The 17,223-nt window shown below is 47.7% G+C and overlaps 1 protein-coding gene across 1 annotated transcript; it reads right to left on the bottom strand.

The window, feature by feature from the left end:
* Positions 1-15,808: 15,808 nt before the first annotated feature.
* Positions 15,809-16,345, bottom strand: LOC120639918 (glycine-rich protein 1-like). Its single transcript, XM_039915837.1, has one exon. It carries the CDS (start codon positions 16,343-16,345, stop codon positions 15,809-15,811), a length of 537 nt encoding a protein of 178 aa, XP_039771771.1.
* Between the last annotated feature and the right edge of the window lie 878 nt (positions 16,346-17,223).

Raw genomic sequence — 17,223 nt, 5'->3', positions numbered from 1 at the left:
GCATGCCGTTATCTTTCCCTTCATTCCATATCATTTGTTTGGAATAAGTTGGTAACATTTAGATGAATGATGACTAATATACATTGCTTAACTGCTTCCCATGGGAAATACGATATCCCAGAATACTCCTGGGTGAAATGCTACAATGGTGTTCCATGCGCTTGCGGAATTATTCCAAAAGCTTAAGAAACTCTTGGTGGGCATTGATGATTTCCTGGGCATCGCGCCGGATGTTTATGAAGCCACAGAGATCTTCCGTTGGAGCATCAATAAGGGATCATTAGTTGTCTTGACTTGCGGGGGATGGAGGTTAGGGTCGGTTGCCTCTTGCTCCGCCGTGGCAAAATGTGCTAGCATCAGGTGCCCAAGTGCATGATTCTGGTTACCCTAGGCTAGATTCTGGTTGCCCTGGACTAACTGTCGATCTTGATAATTTGGATCTTAGTTGGGGCCACTCGGACCATTCTGGCCACCTTCCTATCTGTGCTTTGGTCTTCCACCAGGTGTTCGGTTGCTAGCTTGCTAATCCCGACTTCTTGAGAATGAAGAAGCCAAGGCTAGCCTGTCGAGCTGGACATTGACGCGCTTGAGCAGCTATACAATTTGCTGTAGTGCGGGATCTAGGATTTGTTCCAGCACAGCCGCAGTGTAGGTGATGTTGGCCATCAGAGTGTAAAATCCATCTTCATCATCTTGACGGAACTTGTCTTGCAGAATGCGCGCTATTTGTCACCAACGCTCCTCCGCGATACTCCTACATTTGGTGCATCTTGCATTTCTTCTTCTGCGTTCATCACGCTGAGCTTAGTCTTGCACCCCCAGCATCAGTTGTGGCTTTGTCTGCGGTGATAGCTTCAAGTCGCTCATTAGCATATTGGTTTCTGATGGAGATGTGGCAATCTATGGTGAGTCTGTCATACACTTTGTTCTACAGGCTGCTTCTCCTGCCAATCAACAGTATTTTTCTCTCAGACCAAACCCTATGTCGCCTCTCCCGAGGGCGATGCCCTCTTGAAATGGAAGGTCATGGAGGTAAGCCATGTAACATCCTGGATTTTTCCAGAACGTTAATAAGCCGAAAAATATGGATTTCAACAATTTTTTTGGTAATGCTGTAGTTATATCCACTAAAGTCTGAATTATAACCTTCCAGAAATTCCTAGGAATAAAAAATTAAGATAAATACACCAGTGGCCCTTAAACTTGTCCCGAGGTACCACTTAGGTCCACGATCTTGTAAAATCGAAATATGGCACCTTTAAGTTGTCAAGTTGTGTCGATTTAGTCCATAACCCCTCGGTGGAGCCTTTTTGCCAACGTGTACTGGCCACCGTGGAGCTGACTTGGCACAGGCGCTCCATGTCAGGAGGGCTGGGCCGTGGATATTAGCCAATACCTCCCTTGATCAGCTCCATTTTCTTTCTTTTCCCCTCTGTCCTCTTCGAGTTCTTCGCTGGCGACGGCCAGGCGGCGTGCAGCGACGCCAATCGGAGGAGTAGCTGGCAGAAGTAGCGAAGGAGAAGGGTCGAGGGCCATCTTGCCTACGCAGGTCGCAGCGGTGATCTCTGAGCAAACGGGCGCGCCACGCATAATGCATACAAGGAAAGGCATCAGGACCCACATGTCAGCCTACCAGAAAAGGATGAGGATGAGAGGCGGCCAAGTGCGGCCAGCCGACCCCCTGGGTCGGCCGAACCTGGACAGCCTCCCGTCCAGGTGCGCTTCGAGGAGGAGTCGCCCCCAAGTCTCCTGATCACCTTCCATATATTCTTTTAGCGGGAACCGACCTCCACTAGTACAAATAGGGCCCCTCTCACCCCTCTCAACACACACACACACACTTCATTCCACTCATTCCAAGGAGGCTCTCTCTCTCTCTCTCTTGCTCTCTTAGATAGGTTGTGGAGCTAGGCAAGTTCTCCTTTAGCGAAGCAAGTCGTCCTCGGGGTCGTTGAGCAATCATCGGCTCCCGGTATGGCTTTGTATCCGACTTGTCAGACTTCTATTCATAATATGGAGATATTCCATGGTTTCTTTACTATCTTGATAGTTTATCAATCCATGCTTAGTTCGTTCATTAGTTATGCTACGGTCTTGGTTAGGCCAGATGATCTGGGTACGGATAGGGATTCGTTGTGCTTTCGGGCTTGCTCTAGCGTTTTACTTGTCCATCAGAAGGGTGGGAGACCCGGGGACGCTAGGGTAGCGACCTCATACACGAGCGTGGTGCTCGGGTATGCGGGATCCTTCGGATATGACCATGATTCACGTTGTAACTGGGATAGACGACAGGTGGTGACAACCCTGTTCGTCCGGCGTAACAACGGTGTTGCGTTTAGCGTATTCCCCGATGTTCGGGTCCGGTGTAGGAGTTCATGCAAAGAGGTAACGGGACTGGATGTACTCCAGTGCGGGAGCTTCTCTCCGCTATACCATTTTCCTAGCACCTGTAGTCCTAACCATGTCTTAACATAAACCCAACTTTGGATAGAAGCACTAGGACACCTAACCTAGCCTAAGCTCCAGCTGACTTAACATATGATAGTTTAATTCTTTCTTTTGGTCGTTTCTCTCATTTATTCCTTCCTCCTAGAGTGTGGTTGTGTGTTGTGTTGCATTACCCTTGCTTATTTCTTTATCTTGACTTGCCCTTGTCAGAGTTTTGCCTATTGCTTGAGGCACAATGTCATGGTTAATATTAAGTATAATACCTTTGCCACTACCATCCTTTGGGAACAAATAAATAACGACACCCTTACTCTCCAAGTGAAATGCTACAACGGTATATCCGTGCGCTTGCGGATCCTTCTGTAATTGTATAGATTATACCACGAGAGTGGCACCCCTTGGGTGCAGTTGCTAGGATGGGACATGGCGATTTCTAGTGATTGCACTAAGGACCGCCAACGGGCTTTTCTGAGGCCGTTGCCGAGGTCTTCGCAAACCCGGTAGCGACTTAAGAAATGCCAACAATTGACACGTGCCAGAAAACGGTGTCAACAACGCCATCGACCTCCGCCGCGACCCTGGCTTTCCAGGTGCCCGCATGCGCGTCCAAACCCACCGCAGCCCTAGAATGCTGGATTTAGCGCACGAAGGTCGTATCGCTGCCGCTCCGACATGCCTGCGTCAGTTTTTCCACCATCGAGGTCCTACCTTGTTACGTCGGGCCAAATCGCCAAGACCCAGCCTTGATCCCCACTGGCCGCGCCTCTGTTCCATCAGTGACAAGCCTCATCCTATTCTGCCCACTGCCTATGAGCAAACTCTACTCACCCTCGTCCGAGCCCAAACCCCAAGAAGCCTTCGACTCCCACCGCAGCTTGGGGATACCTGTTCTGTCATTGTCCTGGCTGTGCTTCGCCACCGAACCCTCGCCGTCTCTGCTCTGCTCCTCTGTGCCTTGCCTGCACCCAAGTCGAGCCTGAGCTGCCTCGTCCTAGCCATGTCCATGCGCGCGCCGTCCAAGCCGTCCTAATCCGTCGTCACCGACGAGCCCCTGGCAGGCATCCTGCCGAGTACCCGCCACCCGCACGGGGCACGCACACGATCGGCCGCACACAGATGCGCTACACCAGATTGGTGATCAACCACACTAGATCCCTAAGCCACTGACCCGCGGACCTGCCTGTCAGTGACATCGGGCGCCGCTAACATGCGGGTTCGGGGAATCAGTGAGAGAAAGAGAAACGTGGGGAAGAGAGAGAGCGATGGAGCAGGCGGATTGGGTCGTGACCCGGCCCATGTCGCCAAACCGGCCTGTCCCAATCCGAGCGATGTTTTTAACTGGCCTGCGAGCCGACCCAAGCTGACCCGCGAGCCAGCCTGCGTAACAAGCCAAGCTGGACCAAGAGCCGATCTGAGTTTATGGGCTGGACCGAGCCATCTTTCTACTTTCAACCCATATAACCCTATTGCACAGTAACCCCTTTCCTTTTTTTCTTTAACCGACCCGACACGTGGGCCCCACCTATCAGCCACTTAGTGTGAATGACCAGTGGGCCTGTTTGACCCGTGGACCCTATGACGACCGATCAACGGTCAACATTGACCAGGTCAATCCTGACATCAGCATGGCCCGCTGCTGACATCAGCATATCTGACCCCACCTAGTGATGTCATGTTGACATCAGCATGCCACGTGGCACGCTCTGGTGCGGCCACATGTCACCCTGTGTTTTTCCTTTTTTTTGAAAATCACTAGTAAAGTGCACGTGCGGCATGCATGTGTGGGTTTTACTTGAGCAGCGCGTTTGTGTTTGTCGTGCATCGAGGTCAGTTGCGTGCAGGACAACATGGACGTCTGAAATATATTACTATGATAATATTTTTTTATATGATAATATGACAATATGACATGTAGTGCACGTGTGGCACATAGTACACCAATATTTTAGATGTCTAATAATATTTCTCGCAATACGTATCCCGTAGCCTCCTAAGAGTTTCTTGCAAATCCTTTAGGATGTTCTCTGTTGGTTCTTCATTTCCTCTGTATTTTAGCATCTCAATCAAGAACCACTTCTGAGTGTAAATGACTCCTGTGTAAAAGTAGGTGGACCATCTTTAGTATAGTATTTGATTATTTTTTTTAAGAAATATGGACCAAATTAATATGTAATATCAACCATGCGTATCCTTGATGCAAGGTAGTAACCATCCCACATGTGCATTAAGTTGATAATTACATACCCTGTCAAATTACTTCACGAAACAAAACTGTTACATATATTTTTAAAAATATTTTTTTTATGTATTTATATCATACAAGGAATTTACCTATCGAACGTTTTTGGTATATGATCTGGAATTTTACATCGACAGTCATAAACATCATCGTTCCATTCAGGTTGTACTGCTTCCATTGCACGACCAAGTGTTATGCCAATTTTTTGTATTCTATCAAGATAGTATTTGGATGGATCCTCTTTTGGAGCCCAGGTGTATGCATTGGGTCCAATATATAGATAATTCTTTCTTTCATGTCGAATGAGAACAAGATGTATCTTCCACTTGTTTGAAATGGCATGACAATCTACACAGAAAAGTTTGTTTATTTTCAGTTTGAACTATTAGCAGAACAATAGTTTATAATGTGATGTAATCTTACCATTTGGCAAGCAGATAATGGAATTCCAATATCAGGCCATGCATCGAATAATTTTGCCAATTCTTGAATCTCTATTTTTACGCGGTACTTATGATACCATCCGAAATTACAAACTGACTGCAACGAAGTTGAAGTTACTCAATCATGTTTGTAAAATAATGTTAATAGAATATGGAATGTCAATACTTACAGAAAATTGGAGGTCCAGGTAGTGGCATAATGGGTCCCACAAAAATACTGTTTCTTCACAAGCGATCATGCGCACCCCCATATTGAAACAATCTTGGTCCATATGTTTACTTGTATCAAGTATTTCCTGTAGTTTCTTCAGTGTTATCCCTATAGGGTGAGGTTTGGAGCTGGTCACCCATTCTTTCCTGTTCATTATCATCTGACACTCATCTGGATCCACAGCTCCTTCAAAAGTGTTGTCTTCAATTTCATCACATCCTCTTGCAGTGTTCAATGGTGTATCCAATAGAATCGCAGCTAATTTCGGTCTGAATTTTGAAATGTATTGCTGCACATATATTTAGCTCATATTAATTGCATGTATTTAATATATCGTAATTATTGTTCACACAGGGAAAAAGTTATATGATTACCTGAGTTATAGGGTCAGTCAGTCTATCGCCTGTCCAATACTCAATGTAGTTTAACATGAAAAGTCCACAAGATACACTGCATGTCCAGTATTTGAGCATGATGTTATTGTTAATAATAAAATAAATGACGGGATGATGTTTATCAGTAATGTATTCATAATTTACCCGTCTTGTTGCATTTGTTCTTTGAATATTTCGGTAACCGGCCATGAAGCAACCTGGAGGTCTTTCCACTTGTATTTTTCAATTTTTCCAATTTGTCTTGTGATGTCTATTTGCCTCTGAATTCCTTGTAGCTGTTGATAGGAAAATTTATCATTATGAGGTTATGTTTAAGGGGAACGTATCAGGTGCAAACCAATCTCTCCGTGCAAACTATGTAAACTTCAATCTGAGTCATTGGATCAACATCCAAGAGGAGAGGTACAATTAACATTAGATACTGAGATCCTGAAAAATACTTACAATATAAGTGAGTTCCTCACGGCCAAATAAGCCTAGCGAGTCAAGTACTTGTATCTCACGTCTTTTTCCATTTATTACTGCTAGGTACCAGTGTACTTCCGCTATGTTTACTGGTATGAATACCTGAATCAATCAAAAAATATTTCTATGTATGTAATAATCACATTAACATGATCATGGTGTTGGAAATACCGAGCATTAATATATTTACCAAGTCGTTGGTAACATAATTAGTCACCCTTTCCACGATGGTGTCTGTTTTATTATTTTGTTTGTTGTCATCCAGGAATTTCCCGTCACGCCACAGAACGTAAGATATTAAAGTATTTTCCAGGTACACTGTTGCGCCTTCTCTGGACATGAGATGCTTTTCAGCTCTGATGCAGTTGATATATGGGTTTATTACCTGCATTGTCATGTCAAAAAAAATTAGATCACTTTTATTCTATTGAATATAAATATACTTTGTATATATTGCACTTTAAATATTTATACTTACATCACCATTTATGTAAGCATGTGGGTCTAGAAGGCATTTGATGTGGGAGTACGTAGCAAATGATTCGTCCACTCTGACAAGTATCTTCTTGTCTGGAGAGTTGATAATTGAATCAATAATGGCATGATTTTGATCATCACATTCATAATCTGCAGTGAGATAGAAACACAAAAGGTTACTCTAATTGTGTGATTTTATAGGTACAGAATATCTTGTGTAGACATATACCTTGCAGAGCAACAGCACTCGTATTGGCTTTCTTTGGTTTATTATGTCGAGATGTCTTGACATTATTGTCTTCTAAATCTCTTAGACTGCATAATAATTCAACATCTTTTTCATCTATTTCCTTTTGATTGGCAGAACTTATCATGTGGTCGGCCTGGTTGTCTTCTGTTGAGATCATGCTGTCTTCTGTGTACTTTTATTCTTCATGTGAATCCACATTGTTAGCTGCAGTCTTTTCCTCTTCTTTTTTGGTTGAAGTGATCATTTGGTCGTTCAAGTTGTCTTCTTCTGTTGAATCCATGTCGTCTATTGATTCCTCTGTTTCTTCTGGTGAATCCGAGCTGGTAGAGGGCTTTTCTTCTTCCTCTGAAACTGTGTGGATAGTCGAATATTTGTTACGATCAAAAGAAACGACGGTCATATTTGATTCTTCTTCATGCATGTTGTGACCTGCATGCTTCTCATCTCCAGTCGAAAATATAGTTCGAAAGAATCCATGTTTTCTCTGCATTATAATGTTCAGAATTAACTATATGTAATTTTAGATAGCACAGGTAGTACAGTTTAATTGATCAGACGTACCAGCGAGAATTTGACGAGAAGGATGTGTTTTGTCGTTGATCAACTGTTGGGCGTTGCTAGATTCTTTGGTTGTGCGCGGGATTGTTTATTTGGAGAAAATTGCCATTTTAGGACTCCAAATAATGTGCTTCGTTATATTATGGGACTTCAAACAACGACTTCGCTAAAATAACCTTTGAAACATTGGCTCTTTGCTATATGTGACATTTGATCCTTTTAATCAATTTGGTAAACTGAAATAAATGTATTTGGAGACCAAATGACCCTTTTGCCCTTCTGCCTAAACCCTAGGTGACCGATTCCTCCGACGTTTCTTCTCCTGATGATTCATCAATCGCGATGCCGTCATTGCCTCTCCTCCCGACGCAGCAGCCCAGGAGAGCGCACACGTTGGCCTTGGCGCGCCAGCTGCTGGCCGCGTCGCGTGGGTCGATGCTGGTCGCGCCGCGCCGTCTCACATCATTATAGTGTGTTACTTGCAAGTCATGGCAGCATCGAGAAGGATAGGTGGCCATGGCGCTGCTGGACAGCTCGAGCAGCCTGTGGACCATGCTGGGAGAGGCTTCGAACGTGGCGCAGCCGGTCAACGTGGATGTGACGTGCTCGTGCTGGTGTCCATGGTCGTGCAGGCCGCGCTGGCGGCACGGCGGCACCGCAACGCGCACCGGCGGCTGGCGCAGCACGTCGAGATCCTCGGTGGCTTGCTGCGGGAGCTCGAGCTCGCCGAGATGATGTGGCGTGAGGCCACGCGGCGGCCGCTCGAGCAGCTGAGCGGCGCGCTACGGTGAGGCTCGCTATACATGCTCGTCACGCAGAGGCGGGCAGTTTTAATCGTGAGCGTGAGCAGATGAATCGATAGAGAAGGGCAAAAGGGTGTTAAGGTCTCCAAATACATGTATTTCAGTTTACCAAATTAATTAAAAAGACCAAATGTCATGTATAGCAAAAAGCCAATGTTTCAAAGGTCATTTTAGCAATGTCGATGTTTGATGTCCTATAATACCGAAGCACATTGTTTGAAGTCCTAAAAATGCAATTTTCTCGTTTATTTGCGATCAATGATGGTATAGTTTTAAGGGGGGCTACAGGAGGTTTAATTTGGATACCCCATCTAGGACTCCTGGTTGTTCAGGTGAGAGCGAATGTATATATGTATAGGTTTCTGTAAGGAACATGGCCCAATTAGGCCATTATTTGGGATTTTGCTAATTGTGTGACAACGCAATCAACAGAACTAACAAGTTTGTCAAGTGAATCTTCTCAGTTCCCAAAAATACAGTAAAAAGAATTAGCAAAGCAAAAAATGAAGAAAGAACTCAAAGAAACGTTGAATTGGACGAGTTATACAAAAATCAGTAGCACCGGTTCTTCCTATGACCCTGCATCGGTCTATCCGACAAGCATCGGTTTAACCGATGCCCAAAACTTATTCAAATGAGATGGACTTTAGTAGAATCTTGTAGAGAATTTCACAAGCTTTTCATAGAGTACAAGATCATCGAAATCGGAGTTCGGAGTAAAAAGTTATGGTCAAAACACGAAGAAGCTGATTTATGTGCGGCACCGGTTAAACCGATGCATATCACTGGTTATTCTGATGCTTACGCAGAAATGCCCCCAATGGCTACAAACGGCTACTTCGAGTTTGTGGACTATATATATGGCATCCCCCAGCCATTTTGGAGTTGCTGGAGGCTAGAGAGACCCCATACATATTGAAGAACACCTTCAAGCCAACCCAAATGCATATTGATCAAGTCTTTAGGCTTAGCACAAACTTTGTGAGTGTTAGTGCTAGAATTAGCTCTTTAGAGAGTGTGAGAACAAGGTGTTGTGCCTTCTGGCTGGTTTTAGAGTGAACCAACAAGTATTTCGGTGCGCTGGCCCCTTGGAGCAATTGGTGGCTCGCCGGCACGTCATCGACCCTCCAGCTTGGTGTGGAGCGGTGACGACAACCTTGTACGGGGGACGTGGAGACCCCCTCTCCTTTGTGAGCAAGCTCCTTAATGGAAAGCGGGATCAAAGTGTGATTGCCGGAAGCAATACTCTTCGTGAGTGTTTCAACAACGTGGATGTAGGGGCGCCTTTGTGGCAATCCGAACCACGGGATCAATCTTCGTGTCGAGAGTTTGCTTCCTCTCATCCCATCTTTAAGGTTCCGTATTTCATATTGCAATCTTTGTGCCTTTACTTCTTAGTGTAGTTCTTTATTAGGATTGACTATAGGTTGTAAAACTCTTTTGGGATGAGAGTTTGACACTAGATGAACTATAGTTGCACATCTAGTTAGCATGATCTAGCTTATGTTTTGTGCAAAAGAAGTTGGAGCCATAAGTTAAGATTTTTAAAGTGCCTAATTCACCCTCTCCCCTCTTAGGCCAGAGCACTCGATCACTTTTAGTTTCCAATTGTTGGTGTGTACGACCATATACATGTATAGGTTTCCAATTCTTGTTGGTGTGTACGTCCATATACATTTATAGGTTTCCAATTCTTGTACGTAATTGGTTTTCTTTTAATAGTACATGATGAGTTTTGTAGAGTTGGTGTCCGAACATTTTTTGTGTCCGTTCCTGATTTGCTCTCGGGATCCTTGGCTAGCGCAAGGCAGTTGATCGAGAGAAGCACGCTTCCCTCCCTGTGGCTGCAGCACACCGGCCGTGTCAGCGCTGCTTCAGGCTGCAGCACGCGAGCCGCGCGTGCACGGCATCATGTGGGCGCATTTGGGTTAAGAGAGATAGACGACTCGGATAAGAAGCGGCAGAGTAAGGTCAGGTTGTCCTCGGTTCCGAGCACCGTCCTGCTGAAGAAAGACCGCACCGGTCTGAATGTGCTGTGGCGACTATTAGATGACTCAGCGGTCGGCACGGGGTGCCTCTCGTTCCGCGCTCGCTCACCGTCGTTTTCTGTTGCTGCTGCCGCCTCCGCCGTCGCCGGGGTGGCTCTCCTTCCGCGCTCGCTCGCCGCCGTTTCCTGTTGCCGCCACCGCCGCCGCTGTAGCCGGGCAGCAAGATTGGCCTCCTGAAGTTTCTTCGCCAGTTTGTGTAATGCAAAGTCTCGTTGACAAGCGAAGTGTTGTGAAGATCGCTTAGCATTCTGAACAACACTGATTGGACTCATATTGCATCCCAGACTCTTTTTGTTGTGTTCAGGTACCGATTGGAGTGAAAGGATCGTGTGTTATTTTTTTTTAAAAAAAAGGTGTTACTTTTTTAAAAAAAGGTGTTACTTTTTTAATAAAAAAGTACTTCTGTGCACTGCTCTTTTTTACCAATTGGACAACACACATCCTTGCGGTACAAAATCACTCGGCACTCAGAACGCAAGGAATAAAACTGAAGGGGGGGGGGGGGGGGGTTCAGACCATCGCTTCAGCTCAGTTGGTCTCATACATTTATCTTAAATAAGTTCAAATGACTGCATATTCGCAACAACAGCACATAATTTCAGTAATTTCAGAATCTAACATCCTATAACTACGGGCCTACGGCTGGAGAACACAAAGCAAACGGCTTGCATAACCAGTCGTCAGACATAAACACCACTTGCAAGGAGCACGAACAGAGACCCAAAGCCCTGAAGAATAATCAAAGCTAACTTGACATGAATTGTTTGCCCTATGGAATTGTACAACCACCAAAAAGATCTGTATGGCTTACAAGAAATACAGAACCGACGGCAGCTGTTACAATCTCCTTTGCCAGGCTACGGCTCTGTCTGGATGAAGTTGCTTCATAACTGAAAGATAAAAAATAATTAGTAAATAACTGTGGTTACATTGCTCTCCTTATTTAAGCTCAACAACAACTCTTCTATCTATCTTGAAAATTGAAGCATACGGCTTGGTTCATTATTCAACTCATTGTACCTATAATTCGTGTCGCTTCTTCTTTTGAACAATTAGTTATGTCCAGGGTCAGATTCTGTTTGTTGGTACATAATTACCACAATAAATAAATTCCAAGTTTACTGCCAGCAGTCAACTCTATAATTCCTATAACCTTTTCCTGGTTAATTTCATTTAGTGGCATATAGCATGACAAAAGACATGTATGATTGCTACTTGGTTACTGCAATCTCAGCCAGGACTCCAGCACTCAAAACAGTAGGCAATAGACACTACTGGAAAAAGGCCCTTAGGCACCAGTTGAATAGGGCCTTGGGTACCGGTTTTTCCAACCGGTACCCCGCAACCGAGACCAAAGGCTCTTGGCTTTAGCGCCGGGTAACACAACCGGTACCAATGGCATTCATTTTTGTCAAAAATATGCATGCGGTGGTGGCTGGGATTCGAACTTGTGACTTCTTGCATCACGTGCACCTTTCTTACCATCTCACCTACACATCACTTGTAATGAGAAGAGAGATATTTTCCTTTTGAAGTAACCCTTGGATGAGCCTTAGGTACCGGTTGGTAACACCAACCGGTACCTAAGGCTCATCCATAGGTACCGGTTGATGGTACCACCCGGTACTAATGTAAAAGTTACCACCCGGTACCTATGATGAGCCTTAGGTACCGGTTGGTGTGTTACCAACCGATACCTAAGGCTCATCCATAGATTCCATCAACCCCAAAAGTACCGGTATGAAGATGAACCGGTACATATGCTAGCATGGGTACCGGTTCATTTTCATACTGGTATTTTTAGAGTGGACCTTTGGCTTGTTTTCTACTAGTGAGAGCAGACAAATTGATGGAAAATACATTGCAACAAAATTGAGATGTTCAACACAAGATCGATACATTTGCTAATTGAGATTAAAACAAATACGAAGCCGAGGCCCATTGAGCAAAGAAAACAACCACAGATTAAATTTGGGATTTAAAACAAGTAAATGAGTAAATGAGGGAAGTCCTCTTCTAGCTACAAGTGCTAGACAGTTTTTTTATAAATCTGTTAGTACAAGTTTCACTGAAAATTCGGATAGGACAGTCACACGCCAAAAAACAAAGAAGAACCAAATAGTTAGTTGCACTTACAACAAGCTTGCTGCACCGATTGGCAAGGGTCAGGGCTGGATGAATAGTAATGTTGCTGGTCCAGATTTGACATTAGAATTGGTAAACAGATCAGTTTCAGCTAACCAAAGGACTTGACATTTCCAGAAAGAACAAAGATAAGATATTAACACATTGAATTTGAAGCAGGAACCAAAATATCCAAAAGCTTAAGCTGGTAATGTAATTTGAGTAATCAACTTAAATATTCGCAGCAGGTACTCACTACATTGAATTTCCATAAAGTCATATAGTCCCAGTGTTAACTATATGTTTAGATATTACGCATAATACTCACAACTTTTATGCTTCCAATACATCCTTGTAACACAATGTTCTTTGTTCTCTTTCCAGTGGGGTCAATATCCGCATTAGTTTCAGCCAAAACTGTTGGTTGAAGTCATGTACGTGTAGGATAGGTCTCCTCGGCCTATATATGTTGTAATCCTACAGGCAATACAATCAATCCATTATTCCCATCTAATCCAGCTTTCATGGTATCAAGAGAGGTTACCTTCCTGCGCCCCCTCCACCACCGCTTCCGCACATAACCCTAGCGCCGCCGACCCGCACAGCCGCCGTCACCTTTGACGCCTGTGCCGCTCGCCGCTCCAACCCTCGCGTCGCTGATCTGTGCAGCTGCTGTCCTTGGACGCCTGTGCCGCTCGCCGCTCTTCCCTGCGCCGCTGACCCGCGCCTCGTGTCCTCGACACCTGCGCCGCTCGCCGCACCCCGTCTCCATCATGACGCCTTCTGAACTCGAAGAACTCCAGCGCCTCCGTGCTGCTGAACTCGACCGCCTCCGGAAGGCCGAGGAAGATTGTCTTCACGCTGAAGCCAAAGCCCGCCATCTTCGTCAGGAGGCCGAGGAACAGGAGCACCTCGCGGCCGAGCGCCGCCAGAAAGAGGCCGCCGATCTTGCGATCGTCCTCGCTGAACAGGAGGCCGCCACGGCGACTCTCCATGTGCAAGTCGTGGCCGTTCTCAACATCCGCTCCCTCGTTCCGGTCACCCTCGATCTCGCCTCCAACAACTACTCCAAGTGGCGCCGGCTTCTCCTCGTCGTCCTCAACAAGTACGCCCTAGCGGATCACGTCCTCTCCGACGAACCCCGCATGGACCGTCCCTCTTGGGTATCCATGGAGTCCACGGTGCTCACTTGGCTCTACGGCACCGTCTCTGCCGGACTCCTAGAGGACATCATGTCGTTCGACTCGGCACGCTCGGCATGGCTTTTCCTGGAGGACCAGTTCCTCGGCAACAAGGAGAGTCGTGCCCTTCATCTCGAGGCCACGTTCCGAAAGCTTTCCCAAGGGAATCTCACGATCTTGGAGTTCTCCCGTCGCCTCCGAACCATGGCCGACAATCTCGCCGCCCTTGACGATCCCCTTACTAATCGCCAGCTCGCGCTCGCCTTCCTTCGCGGCCTCAGTGACCGGTTCGTCCACATGGTTCCTCTCATCCGGCAATAGCGCCCGTTTCCGGCCTTCGATGGGATCCGCTCCATCCTGCTGCTGGAAGAGATCTCTCTCGACGACCGCAAGCAGAACCCCACCGCCCTCATCGCCGCCACTGGTTCCCAGCCACCGTCGGCCGGTTCTTAATCGCCCTCTGATGCCAAGGGGACCTCTGGCGGCAATAACAATAACCAGAATCGCCGTCGTGGTAAGGGGAACCAAGGCGGTGGAAACCAGGGTGGCAGCAACAGCAACAGCGGCGGCAATGGCAGCGGTAGCAACGGCGGCACTGGCGGCGCCCCCCAGGGTTCCGGCGCACCCTCCTAGTCGACACCCTGGGCCGGCACCGTCCAGGTCTGGTCACACCAGGCCCGGCCTGGCCAGGCTCCTGGATCATCTATTCTGGGCCCTCGGCCTGGAATACCGACGCCCCCCAGCAGTTCCAGCAGGCCCGGCCTGGCCCACAAGCCTTTATAGCGTATGGACCGCCAGGCTACTCCGTGCAGACGCCTCTCGAGTTTTCTGCTCTGGTGCAGTACGTGCCAGCCCAAGTCCGGTATTCTGACATCCTCCTCCTCCTCCTCCTCCAACCCCCCTAACATTGTCGTTGGTAATGGGTCTCTACTCCCTGTTACCTCCACTGGTTCTTTCTCTTTTCCTTCCGCCCGTGGTCCTCTCATTCTAAATAACATTCTTGTCACACCCAGCCATCAAGAATCTTATTTCAGTCCGTCAGTTTACCACAGATAACTCTTGTTCTATAGAGTTTGACCCTCTTGGTTTTTCCTTGAAGGACCTCCGCACTCGGACCGTGATCGCCAGGTGCAATAGCTCCGGCGAGCTCTATCCTTTCCATCCGCCCTCCACACATGCCCTCGCCGCCGTCACCTCGTCTGACTTGTGGCATCATCGTCTTGGGCATCTCGGTCATGAAGCTCTCACCAAGCTAGCTAGCACTACTGCCATACCATGTACTAAGAACGTTGCTAGTTCTCTTTGTCATGCATGTCAACTCAGTCGTCACGTCTGACTTCCTTTTTCCTCTTCGAACTCTAGGGCTAGTCATAATTTTGATTTGGTTCATTGTGATCTGTGGACATCACCTGTCGCTAGTGTTTCGGATGACAAATATTACCTAGTCATTTTGGACGAATGCTCTCATTTTCTTTGGACTTTTCCTCTCCGTCTCAAGTCTGAAACTTTCTCCACTCTCTCTAACTTCTTTAACTATGTACGCACACAATTTGGCTCCACCGTTAAGAGCATCCAGTGTGACAACGGTAGAGAATTCGACAACTCCTCCGCTCACCACTTCTTTCTTCTTAACGGTATTGCTCTCCACATGTCCTGTCCATATACTTCTCAGCAGAATGGCAAGGCCGAGCGGGCGATTCACACAACGAATGATGTGCTTCGCTCTCTCCTCTTCCAAGCGTCCATGCCCCTGTACTACTGGGTCGAGGCTCTTCATGCTGCGACCTATCTTCTTAACCGCCTCCCCACTAAAACTCTGTCCTTCTCGACACCTTTTCTAGCTCTCTATGGCACTCACCCGACCTACACCCACTTGCGTGTCTTCGGCTGTCGATGCTATCCTAACCTCTCCTCCACTGCTGCGCACAAATTGGCACCTCGATCCTCCCTCTGTGTTTTTCTTGGCTACTCTGCTGGACACAAGGGCTATCGCTGCCTTGATTTGTCCAGCAACCGTGTGCTCATCTCTCGCCATGTGACTTTCGATGAGTCATCTTTTCCATTCGCTGAGAGTATTGCACCCTCCTTTGATGACTATGCCTTTCTAGACGAACATGACGTCACTATCCTCCCGATTGGACCTCGTCGTTCCTCTCCTGTTACAGGTCACTCGCCCGGTGCTTCAGACGCGTCCCGTGCACCACGCGCGGCCCTCGATGCGCCGCCGGCCGCCGCCTCCCGCATGCCACATGCGGCCCTCGATGCGCCGCCGGCCGCCGCCTCCCGCATGCCACATGCGGCCCCCGATGCGCCGTCCTCGTCAACCGGCCCCCGCACGGGCACTGCGGCCCACGACGCTATGGCCCACGATGTGACGTTCTCCTCGGCCGGTCCACGTGTGGCCATTGCTGAGGACACCATCGCCACGATGACGACGTCAGCAGGTCCTCGTGTGGCCTCGGCTGGCGTCCGCTCCCAGCCTGTTGGGCCGCCACCCGGGTTTCCCCACCCGACTCGGTGTGCGCCACTAGTCGCACCAGTCGCGCCCTCGACCACACCGCTGGTCGCGCCGGCAGCGGCACCGGTCACGCCCGCCTCGCCGCTGGTCGCGCCGTCCTCGCCGCAAGCCGCTTCACAGGTGCCCGCGGCTCCTGCACGTGCCCGTCCCTCTGGGTTCTCGCCTCCTGGACGTCTTCCCGCCATGGCTGTTCCTGTTGCTCTAGAGGCCAATGATCATGTGATGCGCACTCGAGGAAAGACGGGCTTCCGCCAGCCCCGTCTCAATCTCCAAGCATCGGCTGTGTCACCGCTTCCGACCTCTGTTCGATCTGCCCTTGCTGACCCCAACTGGCGTGCAGCGATGATTGAGGAGTTTGCAGCCCTGCAGTCTAATGCTACCAGGGATTTGGTTCCTCGTCCATCGGGTGTCAACGTTGTCACTGGGAAGTGGATTTTTACTTACAAGTATCATTCCGATGGTTCTTTGGACAGGTACAAGGCTCGGTGGGTACTTTGGGGATTCACGAAGCGTCCTGGCCTTGATTATGACGAGACTTTTAGCCCCGTTGTCAAGCCCACGACTGTCCGCACAGTTCTTACTCTGTCATTATCACATCAGTGGCCTATTCATCAGCTGGACGTCAAGAATGCGTTCCTCCATGGGACTCTCACTGAGATGGTATACTGCATGCAGCCCACTGGTTTCACTGACTCGTCTTTCCCAGATCATGTCTGTCAACTGAATAAGTCCTTGTATGGTCTAAAGCAAGCTCCACGGGCCTGGTACAGTCGCTTTGCTAGCTACCTCCTCTCTATTGGGTTCACTGAGTCTAAAGCTGATGCCTCCTTGTTCATCTACCGGTCTGGTTCTAAGACAGCATATTTGCTCCTGTACGTTGATGATATTGTGCTCCCTGCATCGTCTGACAGCCTGCTTCGCAGGATTATTGCTTCTCTTCAGCACGAGTTCGCTATGAAGGATTTGGGACAACTTCATCATTTTCTTGGTGTTTCTATCACCCGCAGCTCTGCCGGCCTATTTCTTTCACAGCGTCAGTATATACTTGACATCTTGGGGCATG

Source organism: Panicum virgatum, chromosome 7K, assembly GCF_016808335.1.
Source record: "Panicum virgatum strain AP13 chromosome 7K, P.virgatum_v5, whole genome shotgun sequence".
NCBI lineage: Eukaryota > Viridiplantae > Streptophyta > Magnoliopsida > Poales > Poaceae > Panicum > Panicum virgatum.
The sequence above is the reverse complement of the archived record's forward strand: the minus strand, read 5'-3'. Positions and strand labels throughout refer to the sequence as shown.